This window comes from Coregonus lavaretus (assembly GCF_964263955.1).
Source record: "Coregonus lavaretus genome assembly, chromosome: 37".
NCBI classification, from domain to species: Eukaryota; Metazoa; Chordata; class Actinopteri; order Salmoniformes; family Salmonidae; genus Coregonus; species Coregonus lavaretus.
Genome location: NC_140024.1, coordinates 14,369,970 through 14,393,222, shown reverse-complemented (window position 1 = coordinate 14,393,222; position 23,253 = coordinate 14,369,970). Strand labels below are relative to the sequence as shown.

The 23,253-nt window shown below is 42.0% G+C and overlaps 1 protein-coding gene across 1 annotated transcript in view; it reads right to left on the bottom strand.

Annotated features, from left to right (window-relative positions):
- The window catches only part of LOC311111813 (disintegrin and metalloproteinase domain-containing protein 10-like), a 94,487-nt gene extending 71,894 nt beyond the window's left edge, over positions 1 to 22,593 (bottom strand). The window contains exon 1 of the mRNA XM_084154675.1: positions 22,444 to 22,593. Within this exon, the coding sequence (XP_084010801.1) occupies positions 22,444 to 22,510 (67 nt within the window). The 5' untranslated portion in view covers positions 22,511 to 22,593. The remainder of the gene's footprint in view (positions 1 to 22,443) is intronic.
- Between the last annotated feature and the right edge of the window lie 660 nt (positions 22,594 to 23,253).

Below are 23,253 nucleotides of genomic sequence, written 5' to 3'. Positions count from 1 at the left end.
TAGTCCAGACAGTAGGGCTAGACTGTGTGTCCAGTCTGGTGTCCCCAGAGCTGTCCCTTGGTGGGAACATGATCCCACTTCATTCACACTGAGGGGCTCCTTAGGATCCTGCCGAAGTGTAAAATACAGCCTCTTTCCTGACAGCTGTGTACTATCAGAGTTGAGAGCGTTTAAACATTTGAATTTGAAAGGGCTCAAAAAATACTGAGGGAGAGAAAAAATAAAAATCACATCTGCTAGACTGGAACACAAAAACACTTTTTTTTAAGCGCACAGCACAACAGTGTGGCAAAGGAACAATGCTTTTCTATGAAGGGAGAGCATTGACAGCAGACTATTTCATCTGGGGAGAATAATCATTTTTCCACACTCGATTTTCCTCTTACCTCCAGAATGCTAGAAGTGGATCTGAGGAGATTAGATGAATAAACAGCTGAAGGCAAAATAGCTAAAAGATTATCCTTAAAAAGGAGGGATATGTCAAAAAATACAAAAAAAGTAAGCTGTTGCCACCTATGAAAAACAAATGCCTAACTTTAAAACAAGTGGTTGGCGAGAGCTAAGGCTGGTAGAGATGTCTCCCAGACAGTCCCAAGCCTGTTAAATGAGCACATCTACCCAGTCTCCAAGCTCTCCGCTGATGAAGCCCTCAGTTTGCAGGAAGTCAAGAGGACGTGTGACAGTGGAGAGAACTGTTGAGGCAAAGCATAATCCTCAGAGGAGAGAGCTGCATGAAGACAGGCTCAGATTTAGACATAGGCCATCAATTTCATTAAAGCGCTGTGACACTGGGGGAACTTTGAGATGCTAAAGAGCACGCTCTGGCAATGTGCCTCCACACAACTCTGGGTAATGAAGACGGAGCACGGCCAGGGAGGGAGGGCGGGACTGGCTCCCACAGCGACACCATGGCAGCAGCTCAACTCTCTACCACGAAGCACAGTAGCCACGCTAAACAGGTTTACACACACACAGCTGGTGCACGAGACTCACCGCCGCACAGAACAGCTTATCCGCCCAGCGTTATCATTGGTCCACTCCTAGTCAACAAAGGCTTTAAAGAATGGTCAGATACGAACAGTTGAACACACCTGAGGACAGGAGCCAAATGAGTTGCTGTTTTAGCAGTCCACCTGCTAGCTGGCTATAGACGGGTTAGCTGACAACGTCACGAAAACAATGTGCACGCTTCAATGAGGCAGAAGGCCGTGTTGTTGTGATTCTGGATGGCCAGATAGCTAGCAACAATGACAAGAAGCTGCCATGTGGGAATCGTTGGTGGCTCTTTTCAGCTAGTTTTATCTTGATACCATGTCTTGTTTTGAGGTGTTTTTACTGATGTCACGTCTATGCTAATATGGCAAAAATTCGCTAGCTAGCTAACCAACAACTGTAACGATGTATTTGAGAGACAACAAGCTCATTGTGCAAATTTATTTTAGTTTTTAATTAACATTGGAGACTAAATATATAGTTCACATGTTGTTAACAATCTAAGCCAACCCTGTCTGTTTTTCCTCATAGTTACCCACGCATCGGTTTTGTTGCTAAACAACCAACCTGTCTATAACCTCATGAGCAAGGAGACTACTAAGTCACCATACAAAAAACATGGTCAAAAGAGATTGGCTGAGATGGCCGGTTCCTTTCAGAGATTCTCACAGCTGTTGATGTGTTAGCCTAATACTTGAGAAGCTATTTTAAAACACCATTAAGAAATGTATGGTCATTAGTTAATGCTGTGTTTGATATGAAGGGGACACTCCGTGCTTCACAGCTCTGGGAATAATTACCTGAAGAGAGGAGCTCATACAGTGCTACTGCTGGGGTAATGGTCCCACAGTAAAACACACACACACAGACAGAGACACATTGTATTGTCATGGTGGCCCCAGTGTGTGGGAGTAAACTCTTCAACAAGCAGGGGCCACACCCGGCCTGCCATGACATGTTCTTGAACGAGTCAGGGAGAAAATATTCAGAGAGATTTACACTAGCTTTTTTTAGCCCTCCCCCCAACAAATAGACTAATGACAGCAGCGGTCTAGACTATGGCACACTGATGGGCAGAAACACAGGGGCTGGTGGGCTTTGTAATGTGAGAACAAGGGAAGAAGATTAATCAAATCAGGAAACAGAGGGGCCTTTTATGAAAACAAAACAGAGCACACTCAGATTGCCTCCATCAACCACCATACATTGGCATGACATCTCCTATGCATTGTCCCACACAGCCTATTAACATGCAATACCAGTTTAATAAAGCAGAAGAGACTAGAGAGAAATGCAATTATTTGACTAAAGATACGGCTCATTTTATATGGCTCAATTTGGCCAGGGCTGGTATTTCTGAGAAGTGATACACAAAATATCAACAAAATTACACAACACTATAATGCAAAACAGCCTTTAGTTTAATTGAAATGTTTGGTTAAAGAACAAGGTTAGTTCTCATTTGAATATTTGATTGGGGTAATTGACAGGGCCGGGATGATACCAGTATGGCGATACTGGTTAGTACCGTGGCAAGGAAACAAAACACAAAGCGGATTTAACTGCTTTAGGAAAACAGCCCTAATGTTGGAAACAAACATTATTATGTTGTCATCCAGAGTCACATGTATTTATTTTCCAAGCTATGGCACACAACTTAAATACAGCAGATTGTTAAAGGACCAAATAGATTTGTCTGCTTCCTGTTTTCATTTTAGCCATGGAAAAAATATTGTGATAGTGGTATCGTCACAGCCTTAGTAATTGCAACACTGAAAGTTTCTAAGAAACGAAGTTGCAACAAAGTGGATTTATTCACAGTTCAAAAAACCCCAGATAATTTAAAACTTCATGAGAATGGGACGTATTTTGCTCTCTATTAGTACAATCTACAGTTTCAGGGGATATGCCTTCCAGTGATCCTCAGTTCTCATCATCAGTTGTTAAATCTCAAAGGGAAATATTTAGCCTGTTGTGAGACCCTTGTACAAACCCACTCTAGCCCAGCCTACAGCAGCCAAAGCTGCCACAGGATAAACTGAATCAACAGGGTAAAGGTCAACTCAGAGGCTGTTGATGTACAACTAACTGTTACCATGGCACAGCCGTGCCTCTTAATTTCCTTTCCATATCACACCATGTCTGTGTGTAGGGTCACTGTCCGGAGGAAGGAAGAAGGGGCATGTGAGGACTGTGACCCCAGTGGGCCTCTGAAAACAAGGCCACTGCTGGATATGCCAGGATAAGGAAGTGTTTTCATGACATTATAAAAAAAAAGAAAAGGCAGATTTAGCAAGTCGTTCATTAACATAATTTCCTCCCTCATCTAGCAGCCACAAAAAGTTAATGCAAAACCCTATGGAATATTCAAATCGAGATACAATATAGGCCTATGCCTAGCCAATACAAGAATGTTGTTAGCCTAGTCAAACCATTTGAATAGTGTTGTAAGTCACTGACTTTGAATTAGTTGGCAGGGTAAAGGACTAAGAGGACTAACACTATTTGCAAGAGAAAATGTAGGCTACTCCTTATTTGTATGTTGCTGGGATGTACCTGCTAGCCCAAATTGCAGGAGCTGTCAATGACAAGTAGTGCCTGTGGGCTTCATTCTGTCAATAGTATTTCAGTAAAGTGTTTATCCTCACTCACGGAGGTGCCAAGCTTGACAGGCTAGAACCCCTTGACAGGAACAGAGGAAGAGGAAACAGCTTGCGTTATGATGACTCACCCTCCCCATACATTACCATGCTGGGTAAAGCAGGCCAGAGGACTCAGGGCTCCACCACTTGTTCTCCTGGCTGCGCTTGAACCTTACAACACTATGAGTGATGGGTAAACCACTAGCCTACATCCCTGACAAAAGGGGGCGGCAGGTAACTTAGGTAGCTTAGGTGAAAAATCTGTCGATGTGCCCTTGAGCAAGGCACTTAACCCTAATTGCTCCTGTAAGTCGCTCTGGATAAGAGCGTCTGCTAAATGACAAAAAAAAAAAAAAAAAGAATACATAAAAATAAAATAAAGAAAAGACATCCAGCCACTGACTATTGAGGGGCTGAAATAACATGGCATTGGTGGGTACTGTTGTGGTGTGGACCAATGTCACGTCCACTGTCCGGTGGTCCCTGTGGCTAGCCGCAGCCTTTGACCACTGAGGAGCTACTAATCAGATGGGCAGTGGTGGCAGCAGATGTCTTTGGACAAATACACTTTTATGTTGGGTCTGGGAGCCACAGTGCTGTATGGGCAATTGTCAAGGGAGGGGTCTGAAGCACAAAAGCATGATGTACAGTGCCTTGCAAAAGTATTCATCCACCTTGGCGTATTTTTCCTATTTTGCTGCATTACAACCTGTAATTTAAATTGATTTCTGTTTGGATTTCATGTAATGGACATACACAAAAGTCAAAATTGATTAAGTGAAATGAAAAAAAATTACTTGTTTCAAATAATTATAAAAAATAAATTACGGAAAAGTGGTGCGTGCATATGTATTCACCCCCTTTGCTATGAAGCCCCTAAATAAGATCTGGTGCAACCAATTACCTTCAGAAGTCACATTATTATCCTAGTTAAATAAAGTCCACCTGTGTGCAATCTAAGTATCACATGATCTCAGTATACAGTGGGGGAAAAAAGTATTTAGTCAGCCACCAATTGTGCAAGTTCTCCCACTTAAAAAGATGAGAGAGGCCTGTCATTTTCATCATAGGTACACGTCAACTATGACAGACAAAATGAGATTTTTTTTCTTCCAGAAAATCACATTGTAGGATTTTTTATGAATTTATTTGCAAATTATGGTGGAAAATAAGTATTTGGTCAATAACAAAAGTTTCTCAATACTTTGTTATATACCCTTTGTTGGCAATGACACAGGTCAAACGTTTTCTGTAAGTCTTCACAAGGTTTTCACACACTGTTGCTGGTATTTTGGCCCATTCCTCCATGCAGATCTCCTCTAGAGCAGTGATGTTTTCAGGCTGTCGCTGGGCAACACGGACTTTCAACTCCCTCCAAAGATTTTCTATGGGGTTGAGATCTGGAGACTGGCTAGGCCACTCCAGGACCTTGAAATGCTTCTTACGAAGCCACTCCTTCGTTGCCCGGGCGGTGTGTTTGGGATCATTGTCATGCTGAAAGACCCAGCCACGTTTCATCTTCAATGCCCTTGCTGATGGAAGGAGGTTTTCACTCAAAATCTCACGATACATGGCCCCATTCATTCTTTCCTTTACACGGATCAGTCGTCCTGGTCCCTTTGCAGAAAAACAGCCCCAAAGCATGATGTTTCCACCCCCATGCTTCACAGTAGGTATGGTGTTCTATGGATGCAACTCAGCATTCTTTGTCCTCCAAACACGACAAGTTGAGTTTTTACCAAAAAGTTCTATTTTGGTTTCATCTGACCATATGACATTCTCCCAATCCTCTTCTGGATCATCCAAATGCACTCTAGCAAACTTCAGACGGGCCTGGACATGTACTGGCTTAAGCAGGGGGACACGTCTGGCACTGCAGGATTTGAGTCCCTGGCGGCGTAGTGTGTTACTGATGGTAGGCTTTGTTACTTTGGTCCCAGCTCTCTGCAGGTCATTCACTAGGTCCCCCCGTGTGGTTCTGGGATTTTCGCTCACCGTTCTTGTGATCATTTTGACCCCACGGGGTGAGATCTTGCGTGGAGCCCCAGATCGAGGGAGATTATCAGTGGTCTTGTATGTCTTCCATTTCCTAATAATTGCTCCCACAGTTGATTTCTTCACACCAAGCTGCTTACCTATTGAAGATTCAGTCTTCCCAGCCTGGTGCAGGTCTACCATTTTGTTTCTGGTGTCCTTTGACAGCTCTTTGGTCTTGGCCATAGTGGAGTTTGGAGTGTGACTGTTTTGAGGTTATGGACAGGTGTCTTTTATACTGATAACAAGTTCAAACAGGTGCCATTAATACAGGTAACGAGTGGAGGACAGAGGAGCCTCTTAAAGAAGAAGTTACAGGTCTGTGAGAGCCAGAAATGTTGCTTGTTTGTAGGTGACCAAATACTTATTTTCCACCATAATTTGCAAATAAATTCATTAAAAATCCTTTTTCTGGAGAAAAAAAATCTCAATTTGTCTGTCATAGTTGACATGTACCTATGATGAAAATTACAGGCCTCTCTCAACTTTTTAAGTGGGAGAACTTGCACAATTGGTGGCTGACTTAATACTTTTTTCCCCCACTGTATATACACACACACCTGTTCTGAAAGGCCCCAAAGTCTGCAATACCACCAAGCAAGCGGCACCATGAAGACCAAGGAGCTCTCCAAACAGGTCAAGGACAAAGTTGTGGAGAAGTACAGATCAGGGTTGGGTTATAAAAAAATATCTGAAACTTTGAACATCCCACGGAGCACCATTAAATCCATTATTAAAAAATTTAAAGATTATGGCACCACAACAAGCCTGCCAAGAGAGGGCCGCCTACAAAAACTCACGGGCCAGGCAAGGAGGGCATTAATCAGAGGCAACAAAGAGACCAAAGATAACCCTGAAGGAGCTGCAAAGCTCCACAGCAGAGATGGGAGTATATGTCTACAGGACCACTTTAAGCCGTACAATCCACAGAGCTGGGCTTTACGGAAGAGTGGCCAGAAAAAAGCCATTGCTTAAATAAAAAAATAAGCAAATGTTAGATTAATTTGGATTTTAAGAATAATGACTAAAGAATTTCACCCCAAACACAGTATAAATGTTAGAATTATCATGTAGTGTCAACCCACTAACAGAGGGGGCGTTACTAACCATTCAAGGGGGAAGGGGGGAACTGTTTAAGAAAGCCACCTAAAGGTGGGAGGAGCATAGTGTCTTTGTTTGTCAAGGGGTATAAAAAACAGGTTATTTGTGTTTTTGAGCAGAGCTCTCCATGAATAAATTTACCGATAATTACTTGTGGATTGTGGACCTTGAATCATTGATGATTAAAACCAGAGCTTTACAACCTCTGGTAATGATTCAAGCTTAGGTCGAATTAGAGATAGAAATTCACATGACAGATTGGTCCTTCGAGCCGGATCTTAATACATCTTTATCGTTCTAGAGACACCGAAGTCCGTGCACGGCCGGGTGATTATATCCGTGGAGAATAGTCCTGGCCTTCGACGTTAAGGTTATAAAACAGGCTGGTGATTACTCTTATGAACGATAAAGACGTTAACAAGTTTGAAAAAGCATTTTAATCCAGACTGCGAGGAAAAGGTCAGTAATTTTTATTCATGGATTTTGGTAAAATGAGTTGAACTTAGTTACCAAAGTCAAAGGAAGTAATAATTATTATGAAACAGGGAGGGTCCGCAATTGACCCTAGGTAAATAGCTATTACCAGAATAATCTAGTCCGAAATGACAAGGGGTGAAGGCCATCACCAATGTAAACTAGTTTTTTTATTGAGACTGTACTGGGTACAGTGCTACGATAAACAGGGAAAGTGATGATTTTTCGTCGTGTGCTATGGATGGACGGTTCAAAAGTCGCGTATACGGCTGGGGATTTGCTAGAACTCTGTGTGTTTCATGAAACTAGAGCAGTTACGACCTCTAGGTTACAAATAGGTTTAGCAAATGATTGTATAATGTTGTGTACGTGTGAGACTTAAGAATCCATCAGTATACGTGATAATTATTTCTAGGAAGGAGCTAAAAAATTAGGTCGCGTGAGAAAAAAATGGTTATCGACCCCTTTCATGAAACCGGAGTTTTAAATAAAAGCTCTGGGTTAGGGGTTAAATAATTTTAAATGGTTAATTATAAAAGCAAATCATACGTTGGCTCAAAAGACGCACTAAAATAATAGCTCCTAGAACAATAATTCTGGGAATTATTACTTTTTATTTTTCAGCCATGGGAAATAAAACTTCTAAAGAGATCGAATAAATATGTGTTATGAATCCATTTGGGAGAAGAGGTATGAATTTATTGGGCATCTCGAAGTAAAAAAGTTAGTAGGCAGATGCATATCAAATGAATTTGAAAAAAAAACAGCGAGAGGGGCTGGAGACAGCGTTTTTTTAAGCGCGAAAGTGCTTTAACGGTAAACAAAGGAATATTTAACCATCGTGACTGCATGGGTAAAGAAAAGGAGGACAGTCCATTTTTGTTCAACGGGTAAAATGTTTGAAAAAAGGATTTGTGTCAATTAAGAATTGGCTAAAAACACCACAAAGCGATTATTTGAGAGGTACCTATAAAGTCCAACGATGTGGTCCTCTGTAGCTCAGCTGGTAGAACACGGCGCTTGTAACGCCAAGGTAGTGGGTTCGATCCCCGGGACCACCCATAATAAAAAATGTATGCACGCATGACTGTAAGTCGCTTTGGATAGAAGCGTCTGCTAGATGCCATATTATTATGCATGTGTCTGAACTTTCGCACTCAAACGTAGACGTACGTAATGGGTGAGAAGGTGGAGAATATTTGCGTTTTTGGTCAGTTGGCAGACGCTCTGGTCCGGAGCGACTTGAAAAACCAATAGAGAGTTGCATTGAACTATTCTGTCGTGTTGGGCATTTGAATGGCATAAGGTGAAATATGTGTGTATGAGGAAATTCAACGGCGGGTATAAATGATAACCGGATACTACTTAGTATTTGGTTGGTTAAATGCTAAATAAAAGATTTGAGGCGTGGTTATGGGGTAACTAGGAAGACTCACTTATTCAATAGAGAATGGGTGGAGAGTTTTTACGTGTATTAAAAGTTGCATAAGATAACTAGTAGTATTCTAAATAATCTATGAAAATATGTTACAAATGACATTATTTCCTAAGAAGGTAGATTGTAGGGAAGTTTCCCGCGCCTCCCCCATAATGTAGGAAGGAGCAGGAGAGGGGGGGGGGAGTGAGAGACAGGAAAATACAAATGGTTGGAAGATTTTAAAACAATAATTTATTTTCGTTACAGGGAAGCAAGTGGCATTGGCTGTTGTGCTGGGGGAATGGCGCCAGCCTGTGGTGGGTTCTGGATTTGTTGTGAATAACTTTATAGTTTGAACTAAGGTGATAGACTACAATTAGAACATCAGAAAAAGGACAATATAATTCGTAATAGTTATTATAATTATTATTGATAGTTATTGCAGTTATTATTATCCTGAGTGGCGCAGTGGTCTAAGGCACTGCATCGCAGGGCTAACTGTGCTACTAGAGATCCTGGTTCGGATCCAGGCTCTGTCGCAGCCGACAGCGACCGGGAGACTCATGGGCGGCGCACAATTGGCCCAGTGTCGTCCAGGGTAGGGGGGAAAATGGCCGGCAGGGATGTAGCTCAGTTGATAGAGCATGGTGTTTGCAACGCCAGGGTTATGGGTTCGATTCCCACGGGGGGAGGCCAGGAGAGAAAAAAAAAAAGAAAAAAAAAGAATAATATGTATTCACTAACTGTAGGTTGTTCTGGATAGGAGCGTCTGCTGGGTGACTAGAATGTAAATGTATTATCATTGATTCAGTAATGATAGAAGTTAGATAGAGAGAAAGAGGTAGTAAGAGCTATAGAGGGTGTAGTGCACCCTAAGACAGGAAGGAGAGGGGTCAGAGGATACCATTGATACGGGGTGTGAAGTGTTTGAATTGGAAACGATTGAATTGGCTCTGCAGCAAGAACAGAAACCATACCTCACCTTAACAATATTGGGGAAAAATATTAAATTATTGTGTGACACAGGGGCATGTCGCACAGCGATCTGTGTAGCCGACATACCCAAAGGAATTAAAATGAATGGGGAAAAAAAATCATGGTACGCTCGGCCTCGGGCCATCAATTTATAGAGCGATTATCGGCCCCAGTGACTTTAAAACATGAAGATTCAGGGGGAGAGGTATGCATACCTGTACTTGTATCAAGCCTGTGTCCAGTCAATTTGCTAGGAAGGGATACCATGACTCAGTTGAACGTAGCTGTAAAGCCGACGCTAAGGGGTATGAAGGCATATGTCGTAAGAGATAATATGGTATTGAGCGGGGAGGGAAAACCATGCTATTGGTATAGCCAGGATCTGCTAAGAGGGGGACTCACAGACATACCGAAATCACTAATGGACCTAAGTAATGAGTTAGTGATTGGATCAACCAAGATGACGGTAGATGACTTACACTGTACATTATGGTGTAATGAGCACCCAGGTCCTAACCCAGATTATGAGGAAGAATTGTTAAAAACCACAGAAAAAACAATTGGGATGAAATGGGTTCACTATGATAAAAAACGGGCAGCTGTAGAGGTGGAGTTAGGACCACAAAGCCAGAGACTGTACAGAGAAAGGTGGAGCCCCCATGTTAAAGAACCTTCAGAGGAATGGTTATCACTAGGTAAATGGATAAAACAGGGGAAAAACATCACGGACTGGCAGAATACACCAAATGGGGATCAGTATGGCCACTCCACTGGGAGATATAGAATAAAGTTGAATTGGAGAGCAAAAAACCCAGCCCAGGGTCCACCTGGAGATAAGTTTTAACGGATGACAGGAAGAGATTTTCTTAACTCAGGAACAGGAGGCTGAGTTAGCAGCAATTCCGTTCAAATTATGGTCACAAGGACCAGCCGATGTGGGACTAATTAAGGGGGTAGCTCCAGTACAAGTGATTCCTCGATCCGATCATAGACCATACCAAAAGCAATACCCTATGAAACCAGAAGCAATAAAAGGGATAACACCTACATTTGAGCATTTACTTAAGGGAGGGGTGATAATTCCTGGAGATGAGGTACAATGGAACTCTCCAGTATTTCCTGTTAGAAAGGAGGCACCTAGCACCGACTGGAGGATGGTCATGGACTTGCAGGGGGTTAATAGAAATATCATTCCCAGAGTTCCATGTGTATCAGATCCACATACATTGCTGAACCAATTGAAACCAGAGAACTCCTATTTTACAGTGATAGATTTAGCTAATGCTTTCTTTAGTATCCAAGTTCATCCGGATAGTTAGGGGTGGTTTGGCTTTACTTTTCAGGGAAGAAAATGGACTTAGGCTAGGATACCTCAAGGCTACTCGGAAAGTCCTACAATCTTTGCCCAGGCTATAACTAGGAATTTGGGAAAGTTTGAACCTCAGGAGGGAAGCCAAATGTTAGTTTATGTAGATGATATTATATTGGCTAATCCCACTCAGGAGGGATGTAAGAGGGATACAATCCAATTGTTAACCTTCCTAGCAGAACAGGGACACAAAGTGAGCAAAAAGAAACTTCAACTTTGGCAGAGCGAGGTGATTTACCTAGGACACGCTATAACTCAGGAAGGGCGAATGTTAAACTCATCCAGGAAAACTGCTATACTTGAAGCGCCAAAACCATTGGAAAAAACAAAAACAAATGATGAGCTTTTTGGGGATGATAAACTACTGTAGAGCTTGGGTACCGCATCATGAACTACATACTGGGAAGTTAAGTGATCTTATCTATGGGAAGGCAATGGCAGCCCATGATAAAATCATTTGGAACTCTGAGGAGGAAGAACAGTTTATGTTGTTGCTCTCTTCCCAAACAGTCTTAGCTTTTCATACATATATCAGGGATGTTACCCAAATGGTAGATGGAGGGATGACATTGGTCGTGATTTAAAGATGAGGGTTTTTTTGGTGGGCTATTAGAGATAACTGGGTTAATCACGAACATAGAGGTTTTTATTCTTTGTTGCTAGGCAGAATACTTAAGTGACCTAAAAAATTGACTTGTCATGTCCAACAATCAGTCTTCAGGTCAAGCCCGGGAGAGCCGGGGTAGAACTAAACATAAGTGTTTTTACAAGATAAGAGATTGTTTGATTGGATTACTAATTGATTCTGAACTGAATGAAAGTCGAATTTAGCCGCCATAAAGACAAAGGAAGTGGGAGGAGCAATAAAGAAGCAAAAGACAATCTCAAAAATGAAAGGCATGGCAATTGGTTGATAAATAACCTAAGGGAATGTTTAGGAAGGTGGAAAAAATTGACACATAAGCAGAACTATGTGTCAAGAGGGGGGAAGAGGCTAATTGTATTAAATAATATACGAAGGAGAGGACAAAATACTTTTAAAAAAACAAACATTTTTTAGATAGTCTAAAAAGAGAATGCAGTCAGAAATTGTTAGATTAATCTGAACATGTGTGAAGATAGTTTATTAACCACACCCGTATGTCAGAGGTTTTGTGCCCCACAGGTGAACTAAAGGAGAAGGTGACCCACTATCTAACCAGGTGACTGGTGAGCATCCAGTCACTAGAAGGAAAACTGGAAGCAGGCCTGTTGGGAAGGGCCCTATCAGGTTATGTTGGTAACCACCTTGGCCATTAGAATAGCAGAGAGAGGAACCTGGGTCCATGTTACCCACTGCAAGAAGGTAAGACCACATACAAGCACCGCTTAGCACACGCAGAGTTGACGAGCGGAACATGGCCACAGGGTCCGGGGGTCATCTCTGTCAACGAAGATCTCCTACCCAGACCTATCATCACTGTAGTGTGTTCCTAGGGTGTGAGTATGGGGTGGTACCGAGCAGAAGGACTCAAGACAGGAGAGGGTTGGCGGTTTTTGGGAATATGGGTGACCCTGAGCTGCATCATAGTCTCGGCAATAGTCGTGGTAGGTCAAAATCCACCACCACCTCGCACCAATTACGCTATGGCCTTACCATTATTAAGAAATAAAGGGAAAGCGACCCGACATACTGACCATCAAGGGCGAGTGATCTACAAAATAGGAGTCAGAGAGGGGTGGGGAGTAAGATTCAAAATTAGGATTAGGGATCTTATCAGAGCGGATAAGCAAGCAACAGGGGATTATAAGATCCCGTTGTATTTATGTTCAGCTCCCTCGGCAGATTGTTCCTGGGCTCAGGTATTTAGATATACTGGGGGACGGAGATATGAGACGGGGGGGGGGGGCTGGACGTCAAGATGGAGGATAAGAAGGTATAACGACATCCCCACGGAAATGGTAGTAACAATAGTAAAAGTCACTAAAGAGGACATGAAAAGAACTTACTGGGCTTGCGCGGACGTATACGGACGGGATACTTGTCTAAGATTATATTTGATGGAGTCAAAAGATATAGAGGGAGCAGGTACTGTCATTAATCCACTAACAGCAATAGACCGAGTAAATCAGTCAAGGGATGACGGAGTCAATTCAACTAACCCGTCCACTATGAAAGATTTTCTCCTCCAAGAATGGAACAATGGGGAAGTGGAGGGGGTCCCTGATGAGAATCTCTGGTTAAAGTGGATGAAATACACCGCTAGGGCCTTGGGGGAGACCAATTGTTATGCATGCTCCATTGGGCGACCAACAATGTTGACCGCCCCAATGCCAAAGGCAATGTTTCCCTGTGTATTAGACCTGGGGTCCAATCAAAAAGAGCCAAATTGCACAGGGATTGGGCTGGCAAAATTGACATACTGGGCCAGCCCACCTAGATTCACTTTAACTCCTGGCGAATACCAGTGTTACAGACATAGAAATGGCACCCGTAACTTGGGTGATTTTGATGGCTGTAAGGAGATAATTAATGTGACTGATTTAGATAAGGAAGGAAGGAAAAAAAATTAGGAACCTAACCATCCCTCTATCTGATGTGTGGTGGGCATGCACTAACAAAGGGAGCATTCGGCAGACATTACCAGAGGGATGGGTGGGTACTTGTGCACCAGTATTGTTGGTCCAACCTGTAAGAATTGGTCATCAAAGACCAGTGATGGGAAGAATAATTAGGAGAAAAATAAATAAGTCAGGAAGGAAATAGCCCAATTTGGATAGATGGTATAGGCATCCCCAGGGGTGTTCCAAACGAATACAAAGCTATAAATCAAATATGGGAGAGTTTTACTACAACATTTTTCTGGTGGGTGACAAACAAAAATATGGATTGGATAAATTATATCTATTACAACCAACAACGATTTATTGACAAGACTAGAGATGCAGTAAAGGGGATCTCTGAGCGATTATCCGCCATCCCGCTCATAACTTAGTAGAGGTTGGTTCTAGATCAGGCAGAAAGGGCCGGTGTCTATAGAAAGATAAGCCATTGTTGCATATTTATCCCTAACAACACCACACTGGATGGGACAGTCACCAGAGCTCTTACAGAATTAACTGCACTAAGTGAAGGATGAACTGAACTCAGAAGTTAGTACATTGTGGATAGGGTGGTTTGATTAAATATTTGGTAAATGGAAAACCCTAGCAGCCACCATCTTAGGAGCGATCAGTGTTTGTATGGGTATTCTTGTATTATGTGGTTGTTGTCTTGTTCCCTGTGTCCGAGGATTGGTGAGTCAGGCGTTGGTGAAATGCAGTATCTAAACAATGATGAGAGATGGACTGACTCCGGACTCTGACCAGGGGAATGTGAAAAACAATCCTCCAGGCTTGGTGGATGACGAGGATTTGGACCCTGAAAGACCGCAATTGGATGAAATGTTTATTAGTTCTGATGTGATCTCTGAGATTAATCATGCTTGTAAAATACATTTATCCTGAATGTGGGAATATTTAGTCAAAGGGGTGGATTGTTAGATTAATTTGGATTTTAAGAATAATGACTAAAGAATTTCACCCCAAACACAGTATAAATGTTAGAATTATCATGTAGTGTCAACCCACTAACAGAGGGGGTGTTACTAACCATTCAAGGGGGAAGGGGGGAACTGTTTAAGAAAGCCACCTAAAGGTGGGAGGAGCATAGTGTCTTTGTTTGTCAAGGGGTATAAAAAACAGGTTATTTGTGTTTTTGAGCAGAGCTCTCCATGAATAAATGTACCGATAATTACTTGTGGATTGTGGACCTTGAATCATTGATGATTAAAACCAGAGCTTTACAACCTCTGGTAATGATTCAAGTTTAGGTCGAATTAGAGATAGAAATTCACATGACAGCAAACATGTTTGGTGTTCGCCAAAAGGCATGTGGGAGACTCCCCAAACATATGGAAGAAGGTAATCTGATCAGATGAGACTAAAATGTAGCTTTTTGGCCATCAAGGAAAACGCTATGTCTTTCGCAAACCCAACACCTTTCATCATCCCGAGAACACCATCCCCACAGTGAAGCATGGTGGTGGCAGCATCATGCTGTGGGGATGTTTTTCCATCGGCAGGGACTGGAAAACTGGTCATAATTGAAGGAATGATGGATGGCGCTAAATAAAGGGACATTCTTGAGGGAAACCTGTTTCAGTCTTCCAGAGATTTGAGACTGGGATGGAGGTTCACCTTCCAGCAGGACAATGACCCTAAGCATACTCCTAAAGCAACACTCAAGTGGTTTAAGGGGAAACATTTAAATGTCTTGGAATGGCCTAGTCAAAGCCCAGAACTCAATCCAATTGAGAATCTGTGGTATGACTTAAAGATTGCTGTACACCAGCGGAAGCCATCCAACTTGAAGAAGCTGGAGCAGTTTTGCCTTGAAGAATGGGCAAAAATCCCAGTGGCTAGATGTGCCAAGCTTATAGAGACATACCCCAAGAGACTTGCAGCTGTAATTGCTGCAAAAGGTGGCTCTACAAAGTATTGACTTTGGGGGGGGGGTGAATAGTTATGCACGCTCAAGTTCAGTTTTTTTGTCTTATTTCTTGTTTGCGTCACAATAAAAAATATTTTGCATCTTCAAAGTGGTAGGCACGTTGTGTAAATCAAATGATACAACCCCCCCCCCCCCCAAAAAAAATCACATTTAATTCCAGGTTGTAAGGCAACAAAATAGGAAAAATGCCAAGGCGAGGTGAATACTTTCGCAAGCCACTGTAGCTAGTAGGGCTGGGAATTGCCAGGGACCACACAATATGATATTAGCACGATAGTTAGGTGCCGATACGATACTGCGATTTTATTGCGATTTCATGTACCAAACATATTGCTCACTATATGTCTGCTGCAGAGAGACGAGAGAGCATGAGAAAATGAGTTTTAATCAGTCAGGGAAATAAGTGCTGAAAACATGTTGGCTCACCATTTAAAAAGGAAGATGGAGAACAAGCTATACGATGAAAAATAGCCGAGTTTTGGCGCAGGTACAGCCGACTGTCTCTAGCGAACGCTGCCTGCAGTAGCAAAACAAAGCACAATTAACCATCTACCCCCCCCCCCCCCCATCACTAGTAGCTAGGTACAATGTTCCTCCTCATTCCATGCATGCTTAGAAGAAGTTCATCTGAACTACTGTACAGGCTGTGGGGTCCATTGCTCACGTGACGCTAAAATAGTTATGAAGCAGCTATTATGGCTCACACAGCACAATTTCTGCACATAGAACTAGGTTAGCCTATTGTGGAAAGTCACATCAGTGGCCAAAGGAGATTGTGATGTGAAGGCATGTTTCTATGGGCTGAGGGCTCAGCACAAAATGATAACTAGACTAGGCCCACACACACAAATTATACTACTACACACATACACATCTAAAAACATTGCGGTTTTGAGTAGATTTCTTAATTCTAGTCTTACTCAACATCCACTTGAATATGATGCAGAGAGCAAAGAAACAAAAAGGCAGGCTAGAAGTCTGACTGTTAACAAGCAAAGAGCCTAATGAAGTCAGAACTGAATGTGATTCTGCTTACAGCTCCCAGCTGAAAGAGATACTGCTGTGAAAAGAATAGTGATGACACTGGAACACGATTAAAGGACTATCGCCGAGCAGCTTAACACAGGAACCATTTTCAGGTCAATGTTTGTTTACTATTGTCTTTCAGGAAACTGCAAGTCAAAACACTAGTGGTAGAACCATGCACTCTGAATAAAGCCAGACAAACTGACAGGGAATGTAATAACACAGTCATTATAGAAATACAAATGTCAGGCACCATGTCACAAGTCTCAGAATGAACAAACTAGCCAACCATTTCACAGTTTCTCCTAAAAAGAAAGCAGCAGAGGAAACGGTGCTTCAACAAACCAATGTGGTGAGTCTGATAAGCAATGACTGGTAGGTCCCTGTCAGTAAAACATCACTGGTAATCTTTATTGATTGTTTATGCTTGGCTACAGATTTCAGTTTACTAAATTGTTGCAATTGTTGCTTGATTGTCTTCAGAGGGCCTAGGCCTAATTCGACTAGTACATATTAAAGCAAGAAGCCTAAAATGGGACTGGCGAGAACAAATAGGCCTGCTTATAAGATTAATACAAATGCCTCAACACAAAAACCATTCAGCATCCATTTTGCTGAGGTCCACAATACTGTCAACCAGGAAACCTATGACATTACAACAGCAGTGACATCACCTCTAAAAGGTCATGTTTAAAAAAAAAATCTTTACTCCCTCCCTGTGTTTTTCAACCATTCACACACACACACAGCAAAGCACCCAATTCCTGTCAGTGCAGTGACCCATGTTTTTAATCTTACAGTGCATGTTGGTGGTGCCACACACTACTCTGTCTGCTCACCCTGGGATGGCACAGAATGGAAACAGCTCCGCCCATCATGTCACTGAGTTCACACTACTGCAGCGACACACTACGACCAGCTGAGAGCGGGAGTGTCTTTATTCAAAGTCCCTGGAATGTTGCAACCCTACAGTCCATGCACTACAGTAAGAGTATGATGCAATGCAGCTGTGGGTTAATCATGGCTTATTCAGAGGAGGTTTAAATTAGGAGCAAAACAACTATTGTGTGAATCACATTTCCTCCTAAGGTGAAGAAATGTAATATTACCTTGGGTTTCAATACTACACTACCACTAGACAAACTTCCCTGTACTTCATACATAGGGCCTATTTGTTTATAGGCTGTATATTAGGCTACACCTGAAACATGGAAAAGATGCCCTTGAGCGGTGAAAATCCAATTAAGCAATCTCTGACCTTGGTTGGCAATACACCAGACAAGAACACTAGGATTTTCACAACTTGGAAAATACACCGAAAATAAGAATGTTGACAACAAAGAGGGCGAGATGGGGGAGTGGTGTGGGGAAATGAGATAGCTACCAGCAGAGTGCACTTTATCTGATTGGATGAGTCAAGGAGAATCCTTTGTGGCCACATACTGTATGAAGTGTGATACCAATGGAGAAAAAAATATCTAAAGTTAGGGGCATATTTTGCCCGTTGACTTGTTTTGGAAAAGATTGGGGCAGCTTTTCCTGTCAAGAGCCTTCTGGGGCAAATATGGAAAATCTCGGGTCAAAAATGCACAAAGCCCCTCTGCCCCAGTGCATTTCTGACACTGACATTGCACATCTTGAATACAGTCAATAATATTTGCCTTTGTTAGTTTGTGAGTGTGAATATACTAGAATGCTGCTCTGTATGCTTCAAACTAACAAAATACAATATCAAGTGTTTTTATAACAATGTCAATTGTGGAGACTCATTGAAGTTTAATATTTGGACATGCGAGGGGAAATATAATCCAGGATTACATTTTTTTCCACAACCCCACATTCTGAAAGGCTTTGCTATGCCTCCCTGACAAGCCACTGCGTATTACCAAAGCACAGGACTCAGTGCAACTCCTGATGGCTCCAAAACACGGTTTTATTCTCCACATACAAACAAGGCCTTTAGGCAGTCTCTCTCTCTATGACATCTTCTAATCTTCTCTTGGCAAATGCTCTCCAATACATTAAAATGTCAGGGGAAGTCACACACCCCATGTAATGTCTGGATGAAACAGCTGAATGGGAGATAATGAAGCCGGTGTGTGGAGTCCCACAGCGCTAGTGAAAATACAGCATCTCAACAGGTGAAGAGAATATGATCCGTTGGAACATAGGGATGTTCCTAGTTAATTAACATGGTTGCCTACTCTACTTCCTCTTTAGAAATGACGGCTTTTGGATCAGGACCAGCTGATAATGTTTATCTCAGCAAGAACAGATTAGCCAGATCTCCTGCTTCCCCTCTATGAATAATTAATTTCCAACCCTGGAAACATATTTGAGTCAAAAGGGAAGAATCTGTTACGACTGTCACACCCTGGGTCTGGGACTCTATATGTTGAGCCAGGGTGTGTATATTCTATGTGTTGTGTTTCTATGTTGGGATTCTAGTTTTGTATTTCTGTGTTGGCCAGAGTGGTTCCCAATCAGAGGCAACGAGTGTCAGTTGTTGCTGGTTGTCTCTGATTGGGAGCCATATTTATACAGGCTGTTTTCCCACAATAGTTGTGGGATCTTGTTCCAGTTGGTTTGTTCCTTTTGGTCTGTACCGTAGGACTGCACGTATCGTTTGTTGTTTTGTTCGAGGGTTTACTCTCTTTAAATAAATATGTTTGCCTGCAACGCTGCACCTTGGTCTACTCCGTCTAACGACAAACCCTAACAAATCATTAATATCCACCCATGAATCAAGTCCATGGTTTTATGACATCTCTCACATTCAATATTAATCTGCGTGTGGCATCTGGCATTGAATTATAGATTTTGAAACCCAATCCTGATAATATAATATGCCTTTCCAGTAAAATGAATAAGATTATACACTGAGTGTAGAAAACATTAGGAACACCTGCTCTTTCCATGACATAGACTGACCAGGTGAATCTAGGTGAAAGCTATGATCCCTTATTGATGTCACTTGTTAAATCTACTTCAATCAATGTAGATGAAGGGGAGGAGACAGGTTAAAGAAGGATTTTTAAGCCTTGATACAAGTGAGACATGGATTGTGTATGTGTGCCATTCAGAGGGTGAATGAGCAAGACAAAAGATTTAAGTGCGTTTGAACGGGGTATGGTAGTATGTGCCAGGCACACCGGTTTGAGTGTGTGAAGGGTTTCACGCTCAAAAGTGTCCCCTGTGTATCAAAAATGGTCCACCACCCAAAGGCCATCCAGCCAACTTGACACAACTGTGGGAAGCATCCCTGTGGAATGCCTTCGACACCTTGTAGAGTCCATGCCCCGTGCAACTCAATATTGTTCCTAATGTTTTGTCCACTCAGTGTACAACGATCTGAGGTTCTGAGCATATAGCCTAAGCCTAGACGACATGAATTGCTATAGTGGTGACAAATTTAATCCCAAACTCTCCATTTGAGTAAAAATGTGTGCTTTTAAAATTGCGTTCGGAGTGGACATATCTTCTTAGTTTATGAAAGACCATTGTCATGGTCCTCCAAGAGAAATCTGTTTCCTCAGTAAACCTTTGATTTCCATTCACACAAGGCTGTGCTGGGTCTGGCTCATATCCTCTTTTCCACCGACAGCAACCATCGTGGTAACCCATCACTGACTCTGGGCGGCATCCGCTCTGCTCACAATTGGCAGCAAACACTCTCTTAAAGACACACCAGGGAACATGTGCCTCAAACAGAGCTCTGCTGCTGCTGCTCTGTTTAGTTCTGCCATTAGTCTGATAGCCCTGACATCAAAATGACTGTATCTGACCCAACTCAACATCTGGCCCATGTCAGGTGAACTAATTCGATGCTGAAGGCATTGTTTAAAGCATTTATTAATTATTTAAGCCCTTCAAGTGAACCGTGATCAGACATTGTAGGGTAGGCAAAACCAATATGGCGTAACATTGAGTTGCTTCACGAATCAAACCACATCAGAAGAGTCTTCACCCTAAGGACAGTTGAAGACAGGGAGGAAGGATGTACTTTTACAGTATTAGAATTTGAGCGTATGCCCCAGTCCCTTGTATGGATTGGAGTCATTACTGTACTAAAAGACAAATAGGCAAATTAAAGGCTCAAACTTGGCAGTCATGAATAACATAACTGAGTCAACAAACACCGAAAAAGTATGATTAATGCAAATGAGTGGGAATATTAGCTCATCGAGGAGAGCCAAGAGACATGGTTCATTCTACTTTATTAGCTAATGAGAGTTACTCAAGTGGAATAAACAAACAAAATAATTAACTAGGATGATAAATTATGCACTAGTAATTTTAATATTGGGACTTGACAAGACAATAACAATTTATGAGGCGAAAACGAAATCCAAGTCCTGATCATTTAAATCAGACCTAGCCATCTCTGAAACAACACTTCATCTGCAGTAGAATGTTTCCGTTTCCATCGTTTTAACAAACAAACAGGACACCAGTGGGGAAACACAGGGGAGCTCAATGCTCAGGGGGCACAGGGGAACACAAGGCCCACAGCAGCTTCAGGCAGATCAATTACTCACTTTGTGTTCACACACACACACACTAGTGAAAACACAGACTGTCAGAGCAGGTAAAAACAGACGCTGCATCTGTCTTTTTGCCCATGGCAAACGGGAGAGGGAAATGAAAAATGCATTCGATGTCAGACAGATGAGGCGTATAGTCAACTCAGCAGTAGTCAGCCCCAGATGGAGTGGGACCTTAACAGGGTGAGGAATAATGATGAAGTCATATGTTTGATGGCATGTTTATGAAATAGCCTACATGAGTCAGTAAAGGTCTATTCTAATGTATGCTACTACATCACAGGGGACATCCTGTCCATATGTCATGTTTTCAGGAGATCGGAGTCCTGAATGTATCCAAATCAGCTTAGAATGACGATGAAAATATGGATCACTAACTACATATAGCCTACCATAGAAATCAAGTCATATTTGCATCAGAGCCATAGAGATCTAGCTAAGCTGTGTACAAATAAAATACAAAAAGAAAAGTCAGTGAGTGGGCATATAATGAGAATGACACATGTCAAGTAAAAACTGCAATTTACCGCGTCACAATGTGTGATTAGCTTTTTCCTTTCTGTCGAAATAGCTAGCAAGTTCTGTACGTTAGCATTTAATCACTTTGCCAGCAAACATCTATACAAATCAGCTAGCTAGCTACTAGACCAGGGGTTCCCAAACGTTTACTGCACAATACCCTAAATTGACACTAGAATATACAGGACCCAATTTGGAAAAAGTATATCCCCTAACGTTAGTTAATGCTGTGTGTTCATATTCACTCAATTGTAGGTCCTGCTGGCTGTCCAGCGAACTATGAAAGCGCATTCTAATAGTGTAAGCGATATTCGTTTACACTAAAAGGTTGTATTCTATACCCAGTTGAAGAGAAAAAAAGTTATTTTAGATTTAAAAAAGTTCTTAATTTGTTTGATAAGATCACAGATTCTCAGGGGACCCCATTTCAAGTTTGGGAACCACTGTACTAGACCTCTCAGAACTAACAGTGCGTGACTGAAACTGCAGCGATGGGGACTATATTGATGCTAGGTAACTTTTAGTAAACATTACATTCTAGATAGTTGAGAATGTCTTCTTTTTAAGAAGAATATCCACCACAGTTACATTCTTATTTCACTTCGGTGGACCTTTCGTAGGCTCTAGCAGGCTCTCTCGATATAGTCCTAGCTGAACCATAACTGTAATAAAAACAAGAGCTGAACAGTCACCCCTCCCAGCTAGGTAACGTTGCTAGCCTAGCTCGCTTGCTACCATTTCCTCAATCCGATTAGCGAGCTAGCAAGCTAGCGATGAAACACTTTCCTTGCTGTATGAATCAGAATGACAAAACTTACCTTTAATAGTCCATATACAATTAAACAACAGCAAGAGTTGTATCAAGACCATATCGATTAAATTCATTGTTAGTACATTGACACCGCGAATGCTTTACTGTTTCGATTTGCAGTTCTTAAAGGCGCAGTCCGCGCTCTGTTTATGGCAGTACCTTTACAACCGCCTTTCACCGCTTGTCTCCAACGGCCTGACGTCAGGCGCAGGCAGAGTACTAGTCCCTCCTACCTCACTAGCGCAACAAAACCTGCTTGCTTTTATTTGATAGGGCCCCTTATATTTGTTGAAAACAACAATTCAATTGCAATAAATTCAACAGTGACAAACCAAGCCACTCTTCAATATCAAGTTAGCCTATGAATTAATATTTTTGATTTATTAGGATCCCCATTAGACAACGCCAATGGCGACAGCTAGTCTTACTGGGGTCCAACATATAACGAGAAATACATTACAGACAAAATACTTTACAATTTACATACATTTAAAAACATTAACATGTTGTGTGTGTGTGCATCTATCAGTTACACATACATGTCAGTACATACACACAACAAGTAGGTCATATGGGGGAGAGGCGTTGTGCAGTGAGGGGTTGGTTTATTTGTTTTTTGAAACCAGGTTTGCTGTTCAATTGCGCTATATAAGATGGAATGGAGCCACTCATGGCTTTGTATAATACAATATCATGTATTGACAATAATGCATTTGTCTTGGACAGAGTTTTAGAAATATCCCTGTACCCTGATTTAATGGAATATGATTTCAGTACTGAATACAGTACACCACTCCTGAGTGGCGCAGTGGTCTAA